Source organism: Limtongia smithiae, assembly GCF_038497785.1.
Source record: "Limtongia smithiae strain NRRL Y-17922 unplaced genomic scaffold V1518scaffold_1, whole genome shotgun sequence".
NCBI classification, from domain to species: domain Eukaryota; kingdom Fungi; phylum Ascomycota; class Lipomycetes; order Lipomycetales; family Lipomycetaceae; genus Limtongia; species Limtongia smithiae.
This window is the reverse complement of record NW_027117622.1, coordinates 1215357-1231346: the sequence shown is the minus strand read 5'-3', so window position 1 is coordinate 1231346 and position 15990 is coordinate 1215357. Positions and strand designations below refer to the sequence as shown.

General features: G+C 51.1%; 8 protein-coding genes across 8 annotated transcripts in view; 4 read left to right on the top strand and 4 right to left on the bottom strand.

The window, feature by feature from the left end:
* The window catches only part of V1518DRAFT_32514 (kinase-like domain-containing protein), a 3596-nt gene extending 2047 nt beyond the window's left edge, over nucleotides 1-1549 (top strand). Inside the window, exons 6-8 of the mRNA XM_066901156.1 lie at nucleotides 174-293; nucleotides 347-469; nucleotides 520-1549. Of these exons, the coding sequence (XP_066762145.1) occupies nucleotides 174-293; nucleotides 347-469; nucleotides 520-1438 (1162 nt within the window). The 3' untranslated portion in view covers nucleotides 1439-1549. The remainder of the gene's footprint in view (nucleotides 1-173; nucleotides 294-346; nucleotides 470-519) is intronic.
* Nucleotides 1550-3470: 1921 nt separating this feature from the next.
* Nucleotides 3471-6204, top strand: V1518DRAFT_409441 (eukaryotic translation initiation factor 3 subunit 8 N-terminus-domain-containing protein). The gene is made up of 2 exons (XM_066902371.1): nucleotides 3471-3957; nucleotides 4009-6204. The coding sequence occupies exons 1-2, from the start codon at nucleotides 3573-3575 to the stop codon at nucleotides 6072-6074; spliced, it is 2451 nt and encodes an 816-aa protein (XP_066762144.1). The 5' UTR covers nucleotides 3471-3572; the 3' UTR covers nucleotides 6075-6204.
* V1518DRAFT_409439 (catalase-like domain-containing protein) lies at nucleotides 6093-8238 on the bottom strand. The gene is made up of 2 exons (XM_066902370.1): nucleotides 7789-8238; nucleotides 6093-7735 (listed from the first exon to the last, which is right to left on the bottom strand). The coding sequence occupies exons 1-2, from the start codon at nucleotides 7804-7806 to the stop codon at nucleotides 6257-6259; spliced, it is 1497 nt and encodes a 498-aa protein (XP_066762143.1). The 5' UTR covers nucleotides 7807-8238; the 3' UTR covers nucleotides 6093-6256.
* Nucleotides 8239-8305: 67 nt separating this feature from the next.
* On the bottom strand, nucleotides 8306-10030 carry V1518DRAFT_409437 (ADP-ribosylation factor family-domain-containing protein). Its single transcript, XM_066902369.1, has 9 exons — nucleotides 9937-10030; nucleotides 9672-9766; nucleotides 9477-9589; nucleotides 9385-9412; nucleotides 9275-9330; nucleotides 9159-9221; nucleotides 8973-9101; nucleotides 8788-8912; nucleotides 8306-8732 (listed from the first exon to the last, which is right to left on the bottom strand). The coding sequence occupies exons 2-9, from the start codon at nucleotides 9673-9675 to the stop codon at nucleotides 8699-8701; spliced, it is 552 nt and encodes a 183-aa protein (XP_066762142.1). The 5' UTR covers nucleotides 9676-9766; nucleotides 9937-10030; the 3' UTR covers nucleotides 8306-8698.
* A 119-nt stretch (nucleotides 10031-10149) lies between these two features.
* V1518DRAFT_409431 (cytochrome c/c1 heme-lyase) lies at nucleotides 10150-11148 on the bottom strand. The gene has a single exon (XM_066902368.1). It carries the CDS (start codon nucleotides 11069-11071, stop codon nucleotides 10262-10264), a length of 810 nt encoding a protein of 269 aa, XP_066762141.1. The 5' UTR covers nucleotides 11072-11148; the 3' UTR covers nucleotides 10150-10261.
* On the top strand, nucleotides 11115-12248 carry V1518DRAFT_409430 (uncharacterized protein). Its single transcript, XM_066902367.1, has 2 exons — nucleotides 11115-11368; nucleotides 11432-12248. The coding sequence occupies exons 1-2, from the start codon at nucleotides 11285-11287 to the stop codon at nucleotides 11984-11986; spliced, it is 639 nt and encodes a 212-aa protein (XP_066762140.1). The 5' UTR covers nucleotides 11115-11284; the 3' UTR covers nucleotides 11987-12248.
* V1518DRAFT_409428 (uncharacterized protein) lies at nucleotides 12249-14143 on the top strand. The gene is made up of 4 exons (XM_066902366.1): nucleotides 12249-12414; nucleotides 12528-12619; nucleotides 12675-12752; nucleotides 12835-14143. Exons 1-4 carry the CDS (start codon nucleotides 12313-12315, stop codon nucleotides 14099-14101), a joined length of 1539 nt encoding a protein of 512 aa, XP_066762139.1. The 5' UTR covers nucleotides 12249-12312; the 3' UTR covers nucleotides 14102-14143.
* On the bottom strand, nucleotides 14019-15937 carry V1518DRAFT_409424 (uncharacterized protein). The gene is made up of 4 exons (XM_066902365.1): nucleotides 15760-15937; nucleotides 15350-15704; nucleotides 15094-15292; nucleotides 14019-15033 (listed from the first exon to the last, which is right to left on the bottom strand). Exons 1-4 carry the CDS (start codon nucleotides 15806-15808, stop codon nucleotides 14155-14157), a joined length of 1482 nt encoding a protein of 493 aa, XP_066762138.1. The 5' UTR covers nucleotides 15809-15937; the 3' UTR covers nucleotides 14019-14154.
* Between the last annotated feature and the right edge of the window lie 53 nt (nucleotides 15938-15990).

Genomic DNA, 15990 nt, shown 5'->3' with positions numbered 1-15990 from the left:
GTCTCCGCGGATTCTGTGTGTTTTTGGTGTGCAAATTTATTCACTTGGCCTTGAAGCCGGCTATTTTTTTTTTAAAAAATTTTTTTGCCCGCCATCCCACCCCCCCCCCCCCCCCCCCCCCCCCCCCGGGACCTCTCCTACTAGGTGGTTCTGAACTCTAACATTGTCGGCAGTCTGGAGAGTCCTACAATCAAAGTCATTGACTTTGGCTCAGCGTGTCACGAACAGCAAACCATATACACGTATATTCAATCACGATTTTACCGATCACCAGAGGTCATTTTAGGCCTACCGTATGTGACTATTAGTGTTTCTTATGCCGCAGAATACTCATAGTTCGGTCTAGCTACTCGTCGTCGATTGATATGTGGTCTCTGGGCTGCATAGCGGCAGAGCTCTTCCTCGGGCTTCCACTATTTCCCGGTAGCTCAGAATACAACCAACTGTCGCGTATTATTGAGATGTTTGGGTAAGTTTTTTCTATTTTCCTGCAATCATGGAGACTAACAATTTGTATAGCATGCCACCAGTGTGGATGATAGAAAACGGCAAGCAGTCGCATGAGTTCTTTGAAAAAGTTACTGACGAATATGGTCGAAAATCGTACCGATTAAAAAGTATGGACAAGTACTCGCGCGAGCACAACACGAATGAGCAGCCCAGCAAGCGGTACTTCCCCGCTACAAAGCTGGACGACATCGTGACATCATACCCTCTACCAAAAAGGAACATGAAAACCGCGGAGATCGAAAAGGAGCGGCAGAACCGCATAGTGTTTATTGATTTCGTGAAAGGACTACTGAATTTGAATCCGTTCGAGCGGTGGACGCCGCAGCAGGCAAAAATGCATCAGTTCATTGTGAATCAACGGCCAAGCATGCACAACTCTGCTAGCTCGTCGCAGACATCGCTGCATCGCGATATTGACAAAATCGTGGATCCGCTCTACAAGTCGTCCCCGGTGAACAACTATGCCTATCCAGACAATATGCAGCACTCACAAGTTGCACAGTCGCATGTGGATATGAAGCTTGGCTATGCGCCAAATCAGTTTTCCCCGGGTTCAGCCATTCAGGGAGTGACGGCTAATCCATACACATCGCAGCAACAGCTCATGCCGAATATGCTCACATCCGCATCAATGAGCGCAACAAGCTCGCGATCAGGCCGCCCGCGCGCCGCGACGATTGGCAATATGGACCCGATCCCGCCGAAGCTCCAGCGCGCCGGGACGCTGATTGATCCATCGCAGCCTATCCGTGCGCAACAAAGTCCCGCGTATTTTCCGCCTCCGGAAATTTCCAACATGAGTGGAACTGCGTACAACGGAAGCGCGGATCAGAATGCATACGGTCGGCGGCGGAAAAATATGGGCTCTTATGCACCGCATGGCGACTTGATTAGTAATTTAGAGGACGGCCTTCATACGACGTACTAGTCTGTCAGCTTGTGGGCACCTGCTTTAGTTTCATGATCTGTGTAAGATAGAAGAGATGGGACGCTTACGACCTTGCATTGTTTTGTTCGTTTTTGTTGGTTTTCCGGATTTCAGCTGCAACTGACTGGATATGAGAGTTCACACATACACACACACGCACAATAGCCGGATTGATTGGTATTTAATGGTTCTTGCTCAGCTCTTACGTCCCTATTTGTTTCATGCTTGTCTCTCTATCTCCGGAAATCGTATGGCGTTTTGGCAGGACAAATGATGTTTTCTCCACGTTCTCACAGACACGAGCTTGCGCTTGCAATTTTTTTATAAAGTGGCTAGTTTCGTTGTTTGTCTTGTTTGTATTTTTGATCTCGAATTTAAAGACTAGTTTGTTTTTGGATTCTGTTCAATGAAGAGTAGAAGTTTTTTTTTTTTCAAAGTTCGTGTGCGCGTTGAGGGAGTCCGAGTCGGCATCTGCTGCGTTGCGATTCGCAATTTGCAAGAGAGGCTGCCGAAGTTTGTACGACACACGATTGCCCATTCGTAGGCATCGGTGCTCTGGAAGGAGCGAGACAATACACTAGATCGGGTAGATTGCAGGTGGGATAGATGGAACCTACAGGTAGACTGCGTGGTACCTGGCCATAAGAACTTTGATTTATAAAACGTCTCACCACAAAGTATTGGTGAAGAAGCAGATATATTACGACTAATGTTATAAACTAAGCGCGGATACGCACAAATTTTATATTTGTGCGCTGGTTTGAAAGACAGGAGAGGAGTAAATCCAATCTCCGGAGTGTAAGACTCGACCGCACACGCTAATACCCACTAAAGACTCCCCAGAACCATCCGAGTCTCATGGTATCAAAAGCCAGTCACTGCACACCGTGAAGACACTGGCCGACAACAAGAGAACTACTCAGAGAGCCGAGGACAAGCATAGGACAACTGCATGCTGAATCTCGCATAGGCGGTGCGAACCGTTCAGCATGTCGCACAAGGTAATTTGCTAACACACCGTTCTTCGATCCCCCATATTCCTCGCCGGCCAGCGACCCGACCTCCACGACACGAGCAAACGAGAACAATGAGCTCACGCAATTCAGGTTTCAGCAAGCATCGCCATGTCGCACGCCGATAATGATGGCGTCATAACCACAACAGTTGTGTGGGCTTATAGTCAATGGTAGGGAAAAAAAGAGAATCAAAGGAAGGCGAGCTGCGGAAGACGCGTAGTGACGCTGAAGTGTGGGCGGGAAGTTATTGACAGTGACCCAAACGCGTTCTGGCCGACGCGGCCGGTCAATATACACTTCCTCAACTTATCATATCCAGTTTTTGACACCAGGAGGAAATACTCTAGAAGAAAAGGAAGGTAGTAGACATATGGCGCGTCCAGCATACTCGTAGAATTGACCTCGGCAGCAAAGACGAGTTCCTGCAAGCATCAATAGGCAACCCTCCGTTGTTCGCTCTTCTGTTCCGTCTAGTCACAGCCCTTTAGTATACAGCTGCCAGAATAAATTCTCTTTATATGAATCATGATTTTGATATCTTGATACTCCCAGGTCACACTCTATTCCAAACTCTCCGTCGGGCCAGCAGCTACAGACAGCAGTAGAGTAGCGATCCAAATTTCGCTGGCCTTTCCGTTGAGAACAGTGATTCAGTGTGGGCTAGCCCATAGACGAAAATACAGCCGATAAATAATTTAGTTAGCAACAGAATTGTTCATTGATTGATCGGCCGCGGTCGTTGTGCAATGCTGCGATCGTGAATACGTTCCCACAGATAGCTTTCGTCAAGCACCGTCCGCCTCATAACAGCGTCAATATAACAATCAATATCAGTCTTCTTTCAGATCGAATAAATCAAAAACAGATGCAGGCTTTGAGGTACGGAGTATGAGAGATTGAATTTCTGCGTCGATGGCTGGGAGTCGGCGTGGTCGAGTGCGACACGCCGCACGCAACCCCAACCCACATGCCTGTTCCAAAATTTGTATTGTTCGTAGAAAATTTTTGTTTGAGCAAGTCGCTAGGTCATTGCCAACGCTGCAATATCTCACGCGTACCCACTTGGTCAGCGCGAATTCATTTTGTGATACTGTTCGACAAGCAAGCATACTATCGCAATGTCCCGTTTTTTTGCTGCTGGATCGTCCGACAGCGAGTCCGGGTCGTCTGACGAGGAGCTGTACACCGAATCTGAGTCCGGCGAGGATTCCGAGCAGGAAGGATCTGAAAGCGAAGAAGGATCCGCCGATGAAGATTCTGAGGACGAGGGATCTGGTGAGGGCTCTGAGTCGTCTGATGATAACGCCGGCGGCTTCTTGAAAAGCTCCGCAAAGGGCGGCGCGTCGCGGTTCTTGCGCGGTGAGGAGAGCGAGGAAAGCGAAGAGGACGAGTCAAAGCGGGTTGTCAAGAGCGCTAAGGACAAGCGGTTGGACGAGATTGATGCGACTATCCGAACGATTGATAATGGCAAGAAGATCAACGACTGGTCGCTCATCTCGAATGGTAATTACCGTGCCGTGTGATGTATCTGAACTCGATGCTAACTGTCTGCAGAATTCGACAAACTAAACAAACTCATATCGAAGGGCAACCAGAGCACTGCGGCTCCAAAGTCCTACATCATCGCGGTTGCTGAGCTCGAGGACTTTATGAACGAGACCATCAAGAGCGAGAAGGAAGCCAAGAAGAAAATGAATGCAACGAACGCGCGCGCATTGAACTCGATCAAGCAGCGCATTAAGAAGAATAACCGCCAGTATGAAGACCTGATCGCCAAGTACCGTGCAGATCCCGCGACGTTCGAGACAGATGCTGAGAGCACACCCGAACCAGCCGCGCCAACCACTGCTCCCCTGAAGCTGCGAACTGCTGACTATGGCGCGGCTATCACCGCCGCACGATCGGAGGATGTGCAGGCTGCTGAGGGCGAGTTTGCGACGATCGGCCGCGACGGCCGTGCTGTCACGATCACGGCTGAAAGTGTGCTTAAGCAGCTGCGTGCAATCACGGAGGCTCGCGGCAAGAAGAGCACCGACAAGCTTGAGCAAATTCGAACCCTGGAGAAGATGTTCGAGGTCTCGGCTACCATTTACCAGAAGATCCGAGTTCTTCTGATCTTGATTGCCACTCGTTTCGATCTCAACGTCGCTACTACTGGGTTCATCCCCATCCCGCAGTGGAAATCTGCCCAGGAGGAGATCATTTCTCTGCTGCATATTCTGGAGGATAATCCGTTGTACATTGTTCAAGAGGATGTCGAGGAACCAACCGAGATCGAGGACGAGCCTGTCCCTGTTAACGGCGAGCCGCTGAAGATTTTCGGGAGTGTTGTCTCTTTGGTTGAGCGACTGGACGACGAGTTCACGCGCGCTCTGCAGAACATTGATCCGCATACACCAGAGTACATTGAGCGCCTGAAGGAGGAGACTTTGCTCTACAGCACTATCGTTCGGGCGCAGATCTACTTCGAGCGCGTGAACCTGGAGCTCAGTATTAGCCGGGTGCTGCTGCGCCGAATAGAGCTGCTGTATTACAAGCCGGACCAACTTATCACGCTCGTCGAGCAGCTCACTTGGGAGAACATGCCGAAAACGCTGACGTCGAAGATTACTCCGTATACTCCTGACGAGACGTCTCTGGATCTGATCAACGCTATATGCGTGACGCTGTATGCCAAGGACAACGGTGTTTTCCGGGCGCGGGCTATGCTTTGCCAGATCTACCACCATGCTCTGCATAACCGATACTTCCGCGCGCGCGACCTGCTGCTCATGTCGCACTTGCAGGCGTCGATTCACACGGCTGATGTATCGACCCAGATTCTGTACAACAGAACGCTGGTGCAGGTTGGTCTGTGCGCATTCCGGGAGGGCATGATCGCTGAGTCGCAGCAGGCGCTACAGGAGATTTGTGGTTCATCAAGATCGAAGGAGCTACTGGCGCAGGGCGTGCAGATGCAGCGATATCCCCAGACCACTCCAGAACAGGAGAAACTGGAGCGGCAACGTCAGATCCCTTTTCACATGCACATCAACCTGGAGCTATTGGAGTGCGTATACCAGACATCGTCGATGTTGCTTGAGATCCCATTCATGGCGCAGTCGGGCAACTCGCCGGATGCGAAGAAGAAGACGATCTCGAAGCCGTTCCGACGGATGCTTGACTTCCACGAACGGCAGGTGTTTACAGGCCCGCCAGAGAATACACGCGACCACATCATGCAAGCGGCGAAGGCTCTTGCGACTGGCGACTGGATGAAGGCGCGGGACTTGATTCGGATAATTAAGATCTGGGATCTGATACCCGAGACGGACAAAATCAAGGATATGCTTGGCGAGAAGATACAAGAGGAAGGTCTGCGGACGTATCTGTTCACGTATGCGCCGTTCTACGAGACGCTGTCGATTGCAGAGCTGGCGAAGATGTTTGACCTGACCCCGCGCAAGGCAACTGCGCTTGTGAGCAAAATGATTTCGAATAACGAGATCGCGGCTGCGCTGGACCAGAAGACGAGCGCGATCGCGTTCATTCCCGGTGTCGAGTACTCAAGGCTGCAGAACCTTGCGCTCGCGATGGCCGATAAGGCTGTCCAGCTTATCGACAGCTACAAGTACAGGTGAGCAATTCGCTCGATTGCGTTAATGTGATTTAGCCAAGGCATTGTATTTCAATGATAAAAATAGAACTTTCAAGATCATGAGCGGCGCATTAACTGATTGAATGTTTTGAATATTAACCCATAACTATTTACGATTGAACTCCCTTGAGACACGCAGAATCATACACAAACAAGCATTAGCAATTACTGCTTGGCCATTTTAAGCGTGAGCGCGAGGATACGCTCGCCCAGAGAACGGTCGACCCTGCTAAACATCTCTGCGGTCTGTTTCTGCACGCGCGAATCCGCATTCTTGAGATGCGACGCAACATTGTAGATCAAATTTTCTTGCTGTCCCTTCGTGCGGCCAAGTACCTGCCACAGCGCGCGGGGCTGTTCGAAATCAAGCTCGGTGACTTCGAAGGAGAAGTCCAACGCGCGACCGACCCATTCCTCGTGAAGCTCGTTCGTGGGGACTTTGCGGTAGTGCATTGGCATGACGCTAGACTGGTAGTTGGGCGTTGCGCCGTAGTTTCCATCGACGCGCATGGCACCGTCACGCTCAAAGGGATTATAAGCCTTGAGTGGGCAGTTGACGGGGATCTGCAGGTAGTTGACGCCGAGTCGGTGGCGGTGGGTGTCGTTGTAGGAGAAGAGACGAGATTGCAGGACGGGGTCGGCCGAGGGCTCAATGCCAGGGACGGTGTGGCCGGGTGAAAATGCAGCCTGCTCAACCTCAGCGAAGTAGTTCTGCGGGTTGCGGTTGAGCGTGAGCCGGCCGAAGCGGCGCAAGGGGAACTGCGATTTGGGCCAGACTTTGGTGAGGTCAAAGATAGACCAGCGGAAGTCGGCAGCTTGCTCGGGTGTCATGGTCTGCACATAAGCGGTCCATGAAGGGTTGTCGCCGCGTGCGATGGCTTCGAAGAGATCCTCAGTCGCAAAATCGGGATTCTCGCCTGCCATCTTGATGGCTTCGTCATTGGTAAAGTTCTTGATGCCTTGGTCGGACTTGATCGTGATCTGCACGTACACATAGGAGCCGTCCTCCTTGGTGAACTTATACGTGTGGCCGGACCAGCCGTGCATGAAGCGGTAGCCGTAGGGCGTACCGCGGTCGGAGAACAGTGTCATGACCTGGTGAATGCTCTCCTGATTCGTTGAGAGGTAGTCCCAGAACGCGGTCGCGTCCTTCAGGTTCGTCTGCGGATCGCGTTTCTGAGTGTGAATAAACAGCGGGAATTTCGACGGGTCGCGCAGGAAAAACACGGGCGTGTTGTTGAAAACCCAGTCAAGAATACCTTCATCGGTGTACAGCTTGATCGCAAACCCGCGCGGGTCGCGTGCCGTGTCCGGCGATGCCTTTTCGCCGCCAACAGTAGAGAAGCGCGTAAAAATTTTTGTCTTCTTGCCGACCTCGGACAGGAACTCCGCGCTGGTGAGGTCTGAAATGTCGTCTGTGACTTCAAACTCGCCGTACGCGCCGGCCCCCTTTGCATGTACAACGCGCTCGGGGATACGTTCGCGGTCAAAGTGTGCAAGCAGGTCGATCAGGTGGAAGTCTTGGAGGAGAAGCGGGCCGTTGACACCGAGACGCTGCGAGGCGCGCGGATTGAAAACCGGACAGCCGTTCGAGGCAGTGTATGTCTCGGCATCGGGCGAGTCTGTAGTAACGGCGGGTTGTGGCTTGGTGGAGAGGTTAGCGGCAAGAATATAGACGGCTATCAGACAAAGCATACGAGAACTGAAGGAGCCATGGTCGAAGTGGTAGACTATAGTGTCTGACAGCGGTGACGACAAATTGAAGATATGATCTGAGGAGGATATCGGGGTGTATATATACGTCTCGCATATAGATTTCAGATCGACACATCACGCGAAAGAGGTCTCTCTTGGCGACTGGCACATGGTACAGCAGAGCAGGTCCGCATCACGTAACCTAGCGCGGACGGGCCGCGATGGGCAATGCCTGGGCCCTCATTCGCTGAGAGCGCTGCGGGGCCGCCGCAGCGGCCTGATTAGGCACAGGGCGTCAAGGATGGTGCGGATTAGCAATCGGCGCTGACGAGGTACGCGACGCAACTGGTGATCGATCGATCTGCAGCGGCGCCGAGTTTCGGTGACGTCACAGAGCAGCCGCTAGCTGTGCGGCTCAACAGTTGGCTTTACAGTGGATGTGGAGAGCGCGTGCAACCTGGAAGTTGGTCTCGCTCAGTGCAGCAGATGCCCCGCGATTAGAAATACATCGTACACGTCGTCTTGAACTCGGCCAAAGTTTGTTTCGCGCGTTGAGCAGCTGGGCCGCTGGATCGGGACCAGGGCACTACTCCGCACCGCACATCTTCTCCTCTCAGTCTGGCCCGTTCCGATTATCAATCCAGGGAATAGTCCTGTTTCTTGGGTACAGATGCCAACTCACAAATTCTACACACACCCGCGCACTAGTTATCCATACACTTCAGGTTCGTAAAAAGTTGAGCAAGAAAATACACAAGAGCACACCAAGACCGTAAGACACTCTACTTGAACCACAATACAGATGCAGGTACTAAGTCAAATAGCAATATATATGTCGTTGACCAAATGTGCAGGAAGTCGTCGTTTGTATTGTTATCATATGATTCGCGTTCAAAGATTAGTCATTTTCGTTCATAGCTGTTCCTCCTTGATAACTTCGACAAGCCTAGCCTCATATTAGCAATTGGTCGTTCGTTCGCAAACATGATTACACGACTTACCAGTCTAGTCCCTCAGTCAGTCCCTCGCCCTTGATTGCGCTGCACGCAACTATACTCCAACTTCTGTCCTTCATGCCAACTAATCCCAACGCCTCGGACACTTCCGGTGCCGACATTGCTCCGGGCTACGTAAAAAATATACGTTAGTAGAGCACGTCCATCCAGTGCTTCAGCATTAAACTGACCTGATCCTGCTTATTTGCAAAAACGAGAAGAGCGGCATCCTGCAGCTCTTCCTCACTCAGCATCGCGATGAGTTCCTCTCTACTTGTATTGATGCGCTCTTTGTCCGTTGCATCAACCACGAAGATGACCTGTGACGCTACATTAGTCCATAGTCCTTGAAATAACTTCTTCTCTATGTAACATACCGCTGCTGTATTGGCGTAGTAACACCGCCAGTATGGTCGTATACTTGTTTGTCCTCCAAGATCCTAGTTATCCGTCAGCTTCAACTCGCGTAATTTGAAATATTGTGATAACTCACCCAAACATTGAATTTTAGATTTTGATACGTTAGCGTCTCAACGTTAAAGCCGATTGCTAACGCGTGCTGTTAGAATCTCGATTATTAGTAATCTCGAATATACTACGTACTCGGCACTGTGGTGATGACTTCTCCAATCTAGAACAAAATAGTTAGCAACTCGAATATGCGCAGGTCCTACATGATGCTGAGGGTGACACACCTGCAACCGGTACAAAATGGTCGTCTTTCCCGCGCCATCCAGGCCGAGAATCAAAATGCGTATTTCCTTATCGCCGCCCCACAGCTTCGACAGAAGCTTTGTAAATGTCTGGCCTGCACCAATAAAGGAACGGTCAAAACTTCGTTCTCGTTCGCGGAATTGGATATGATGGTGAATCCAACAGGGGAAACAAACCCATTGTGACCAGAGTCAAGGCCAAGTTATCAACAACCCAAAATAGATGACGTCTTCAATTGTCTCTCCTCAAGCGGTCCCGCAAGAACATGAACCTAAACCAACATGACTAGTCAGATCCAAAGTCGTTCTCGCCTGCGCATGTGCGTCTACAACAACTTGTCTGATACCCGCTGGCGGAAGCGTGCAAATGGATTGCAGATACATATAGAGCCTGGAAGCGGCGAACAACGCACACACACATTCTCTCTAGGTCAAAACATACCCTAACAAGCGAATTCACACGCATAAAACGTCAACAGACCGATCAGCGACGATGAATCGATAAGCGGCGGCGTACAATTGCGGTTCGTTGTCTTTGGTATATATCAGCCAGCTCAGCGCCCCGCCAACAAGAATGCTAGTGCGCAGGAGTATTCTCGAGGGGCTTGTGTTTTACGCACGTGAGATTCGCACATCTTCAAGCCCTTCCGTAATTGCATGTTTAGATCTTGCCAATGCTTCGTATAGAAGCAAGTAGCTAATTAATTAGGGTTTTTAATGTACATGATATGATCTTTCTTTAGCCGATTAAGCCACAGTCAAATTCGTTACTCCACACGCCCGCCTCGTCCAAGAGCCTTCTCCAGCACAGCGGAAGTCCACACCTCCGCGCGATCGTATACGCTCGCAAAAGAGTCAAATGCTGGTCGCACGTCAAGGTAAAAACTGGGGTATCCGTCCTCGAGCGGACCGGAGTAGTAGTCGATGACGTAGCGCACCTCCCTCTTGCTTCCGTCTGACGCGAATCGTAGGACGGTCCAGTCGTGTCTATCGAAGGGGGGTGGCCCACCAAATTTGCTTGGGTATACTGTGCCGAGTGCCTGCATCAGCCGTGCGCGCGGCGAGAGGTCGTTTGGACGGCCAGTAAAACGGAGTAGCCTCGGTTCCTTACCGGACACGTCTTCATACTTCTTCTCCCACTGGAGAATCTCGGCCCACGCGCCCTCGTTGAGGTAATTGTGCACGTCTACCATAGCCGGCACGTCAGCTTCGGGGGTATCGGTGTGGCCCTTGCGGACCATGGCGTTGAGCATCTGCTGTGGACTCGGATACTCCCACACGCCCTCGTCGGGATCGTCGCCACGCGGGATGCTGGACATGGTGCGCTCTGTAGGCAGCGCAAGCTTCTGGCCAGGCACGCGCTGCGTCGCGGACAGGTTCGCCGGCATGTTTGTGGTCGGGTCGAACTTGGTGTGGTCGACGGGGCACATTGCTGCTCCCGCAGCCGCCGCTGCTGGCGGATGCTGCATCAGCTTTGTGTGGTCGACGGGGCACTTCGCGGCGGCGTCTGTCGGCGCCAGTGGCCCCGCGGCTGCGTCAGGTTTTTGTCGTGAGGACCAGAAGGGAATCCAGACCATGCTTTGTGAGCGAGCGCGGAGGAAGGTGATGATGGCGGAGGAAGGTGATGCTCCAATACAGCAAAAAACTAGCTGGGACTTCATAGTCGCCCGCAGCGGTCGACTCCGAGCAAGCGCCCACCATCCCCGAACGGGTGCTCATGCAACGGCAAATACTGCTCACGGCGTAAAAAGCAGGATTCAAGCTCCAGAGGGCATTCCCGCACTCGCGCCATGTCACCATATCTCGGGAGCCCCGACCGGAAACGCAAGATCGGCACCGCTGTTAGCTGTAATAAGCGTGATATTTCTAAGAAGGTGAGTCCACATTCTAGTTATCGCGACAGAGAAGCGACTTGTGAGGCTGATATGCGTCTTTAGAAGCGACTGGATAGCCCATCGCCATTTGCGACGTCAGAGTGTATGCCGGCGCCGGCGCTGGGACACGAATATGTGCTCCGCAACAGATGCGACCAACCACTGCATGGCAACAGCGCTCCCATCGACAATACCGTTACAACATCTATCGGGTACCAGACAGACTTGATCTTGTCAGCAGGTGACCCTGCGGTATTTGCTTATCGAACTTTGCATGTCCCCGGACCACAGTCACCCTCGATGTCCCCAGAGGCCGAAGCAGGGCCCACGTCGCAACACCCACCGGAACCTTTGAAAGAGCCCAGCCCATCTCCGAACCCGAACTTGATGACTCCGGACAGCGCCACCCGTTCAGATACTGCCTCTCCCATCATCGGCATCCGCGACTGCCTCGACAATATGCTTCCGTCCTCGCTGAACGCCAGTTACCCTCCGCAGCCTGCATCTCACATACAACAGCGACCGCTGCGGATAACGTACTCCATGGGATACCGTGCCGACTGCCCCAAGTGTCGTGCGCACGAGAGCGGGCATTACTCGCATATCATCAGCCGGTAGCCCGCTTAGATCTGTCATGCCGCTGGCTGTGTTTTATGTTCATGGGTCTGGAGTTTTATGCACACTGATTTCCCGCGACTTTGGCATGTGCGATTCCATTGTCTTGGTGTAATAATGCATTGATTATGTTGTACGGCTTCATTTACAACGTAAACAGGTCAGGCGTACGACCGGAGAATGAAACAGCAGGCACCGGGCAGACGCTGGGTAGAGTTTCAGTAAACTTTAATCGATGGGTACGCGCCAACGCTTGAAATCGTCGAAACTTAAGGCTCGCGTCGAGCCGAGCTCATACAAGACGAAGTACTACCAAAGAGTGCGCAACCATGGAATCTCTATTCGTCGACCAGGCTGGTAACAGCATGGAATTTACTATTGCAGATGGAATCGATAAGAGCGTTGAGAAGGAGCTTGTAAATTTGATAGAGGCAAGTAGTCCTGCGAGGACAGCCACAACAACGCGTGTTCCCCGTGCTCTTGAATGTGTTCAAGTGCTAGACGATATTGTGCGAGAGATCCTGGCTAACTTGTTTGATATTAGGAGTTTGGAGGAACGGTTGTGATGGGCTCGAGTGGTGGATATATGCTCGTTGACCAGGATTCCGGTTGCAAAGACACGTCAAAACGGACGAAGTGAGCTCCACCCGTGTTTTGACTACGAATGACGTGCTAAACCATCGTATTTCAGATATTCGACCGAATTCATCCAGGACTGCATCGAGCGGCAAGAGACATTAGATATCACCGCGTATATCGTTGCCGACAAGTATGTGATTTGTTGTTCACTTTGTGTGCGCTCGCTGCTACTGCTGCTGCTATGACGGCCGGTGCCTGACACACATTTCTAGAGACATTTCTGCGTCAGAGAGCGAGGACGAAATTCCTGAATCCGATTTAGGAGATTTTGAAATGGATTTGTCAACGCAGATACGACCATCGACGCAGATCGAGTCACTGGAGCAGAGAGACGACGAGCTGCGGGAGTCAAACGACAGTAGCAAACACTCGTCCGTCAATCAAGTTGTGTCCGACATGGGTGTACGTGTAAAACCTGAGGCACAGTCGTCGCCTTTCAAGCGGGCACGCATACGCGATGATGATAAGACTACGAAGCGCGCTCGGTTTGGTGTCGGAGACGGTGCTACAATGAATGGTCTGGACATACGCCGGCGATCGATGCCAAGCCTGCGGAACATCGTGAGCGCGGTCAACGCATTCGTGAGTGGTCGAGACGGCGATAGTATGTTTGATAGTGAAGACGGGGTAGAGAGTCCCAGCGACCGCGAGATGATCACCACTGAACTCATCGTTCTTGATACGGCCACCAACAAGGAGAATAACAATCTAATCCGTCCGACTCCGAAACCGAAGTCAAGGACGGACTTTGTGCCTCTACTCGCGGATAGTTTTCCCAAGACAAACTCTTTGCCTTCACATGTGGAGAGCCTTTCAGATATTTCGTCGACAACACCGTTGGAAGAATTTCTCGACGTGCTAGAGGACCAAGCTGTTCCGGACAGAATCGAGGCAGATCAACACGCCGACCTACGAGAGGAGACGGAAAATGCGGAGCCACCTGCAGAGAAAGTCGAAGTCGATCTCGAAGATCAAATTCCTGAAGATAATCTCGAGCACGAAGAGCCGATCGAGAACATCGAAGTCCGCGACTCGCAACCGCCAGTCCACTTGGGCGACGTTAACGAGGCCGAAGTTGTAGCGCGCGAGGAAAGCTGCCTTGCCCTGCTCGATGCAAACTGCCATGACACAAACATGCCGGAGAGCTATCGTAATGCGCAATTGCGCATCAACAACAGCATCATCGCGTGGATGAATCAATATGCCGTTACGCCTTCCCAGATCCTCTGTGTCCTACACAGGACTAACTACAACTTCCGCGTCGCCGAGACGGTGTTAAGAATTATATCGAAGAGAACTCTAATGAGCTTGTCCGCTAGATTTCCTCAGGACATTCCGGGGGCGTTCACACTTGAAGACGACGCAGATATATATTCATATGACACACTGGCCATTAGGCGAGTGTACAAGAAACATGGGTGGCTGTACGTGGAGCAACGAAAGTCATATCTACTGAAACTGTCACGGGCAATGTTGTAATAATAGTTGATCGATTTCAAATTGAATAGTGATACCACCAGATCTTCATAGAGTTACTTGTATGAGAGTGTCTTCTCTGCCCTCTGCCGTAACAAAACCTGACACTTTCGGAAAAATGTGTTGATGATAATGGATAGCTTCACGACGGCGCCATCGTGTACAATATCTTTGACTAAGCCATTCCTATTCAAATCGATCTGTGCAATGAATATATCAATTTCGTCGAACAAGTCGTGCGTCATGTAATTATCCTCATCGAACGACTCGGTCGTGCGAATTGTCGAGAAATCTTTGCCAAATTGCACGCCATGTGTATGCATATCACTGAGGTCTCTGAACGAACTGGTGACGATGTAGTTTGTGTGATTTGAAATGTTCATAGCATCAGTCAGCGCGTCCATGTTGCGTTTTGCGAGGCCAAGTTCATTTAACGCGTCTTCAAACTTGCTGGATTTCAGAAAGCATGATGCGCAGAGAAGTGCAAGCCGTGCGCGCCAGAAGTGTAGCATATCATCGATGCTGGGTTTGTTCTTCGTCCTGAACAGCGTGACCATCGTCGAGCGAGGGAATATAAACGCATCATCATCGTCGCCGCTGTCGTCATCGCTGCCGACATTTACGTTAAAGCCGGAGCGATCAGCGTCCACGCTCCTGTTACTTGATTGGAAACAAGTAAACTTGCGAGTATCTTTCTTTGCTACACCGGCTGCAGCCAACGAAGACGCAAAGATCGCGTGCGTGAAATCTTGCAACAGAAACGGATACGTCCTCGTTCTCTCGTCATTTCCGGCTTGCAAATCACTGTCTCTTGCATGCGTTGTGAAGTGGTATATCGCCTGCGCTGCGTCATACAGGTAATCGAGCGTGGGTACATGTGTTAGCGGTTCTATGGTCGGTAGAGAGCCGTCCAGTAGCGCGTCCAAAGCGGCTTTCTGTTTCAGCAAAGGTCAGAATACGATGGTATAGCAGCAGTCAGTTGATAGACCCAGTACAAAAAAATTAGACGTATCCTGCAAGCGTTCTTCAAGACGGTTCACTATTGAATTTTTCTTCTCTTCGGTGTAGTCTACGATATAATCGTGGTCGGATTTCGCTCGTGAGACCATGTTTGTCAGGAACATCAGAATATGAGCGGCTTCACTTGTCGCTAATTCATAGAGTCCCAGTTGTGCGTATGAATACGCTTGGTATCTACCGCACTGAATCAGCACGATAAAGAGCATTGTGAAGAAGATGATGGTCACATACGTCATGTACCACGTCTTGAAATAGTCCGGCACCGGACTATCTCGAACACTAGCTGCAATCAGATTCCTCGACACCAAATACTGTGGGGTCTTCCGCGGCGAAAAGGGAGGTTGTTGATGCTGATACGGCGCCGTGTTCGTCGATCCCCTCGCGAGCCTTCTCATAGCAGCACCGAGCATGTCGTCCATACTCTCATTCTTTGGAGGCTGTAGCTCCGCTTGGCATAGTCGGACGCATTGGTCATATGCACATTGGTAGATGAAAAGCTCGTGGATTGTGGAGAGACGGGCGGAGTGGTATTCGTGGCAGGTCGTGTGTTGCGGCAGCGAGTTGAGGATGTGCCATTGCATTGTATCTGCCAGGAGTCAGAACGAGTTCTCAGATGATGGATGCGCAAGAAGATAAGTAACCTTCGAATTTCTGGTCTTTGAAACAGTTCATACGGTTGTAGTAGTCCATTTTAATACTGATATTGATAGTGGTGCAGCTAGAACTAGTGACTTGAAAGGTAATGCGACTATTGATACCTGGCCGGTCCAAATCAAAATCTCGCAACTACGACACTAGCTGCGATTCTATGACGAGCTGCGACGGACTCTGGATGATCAAGTCCCAAGGATGTTCATTATATCAATAAATTA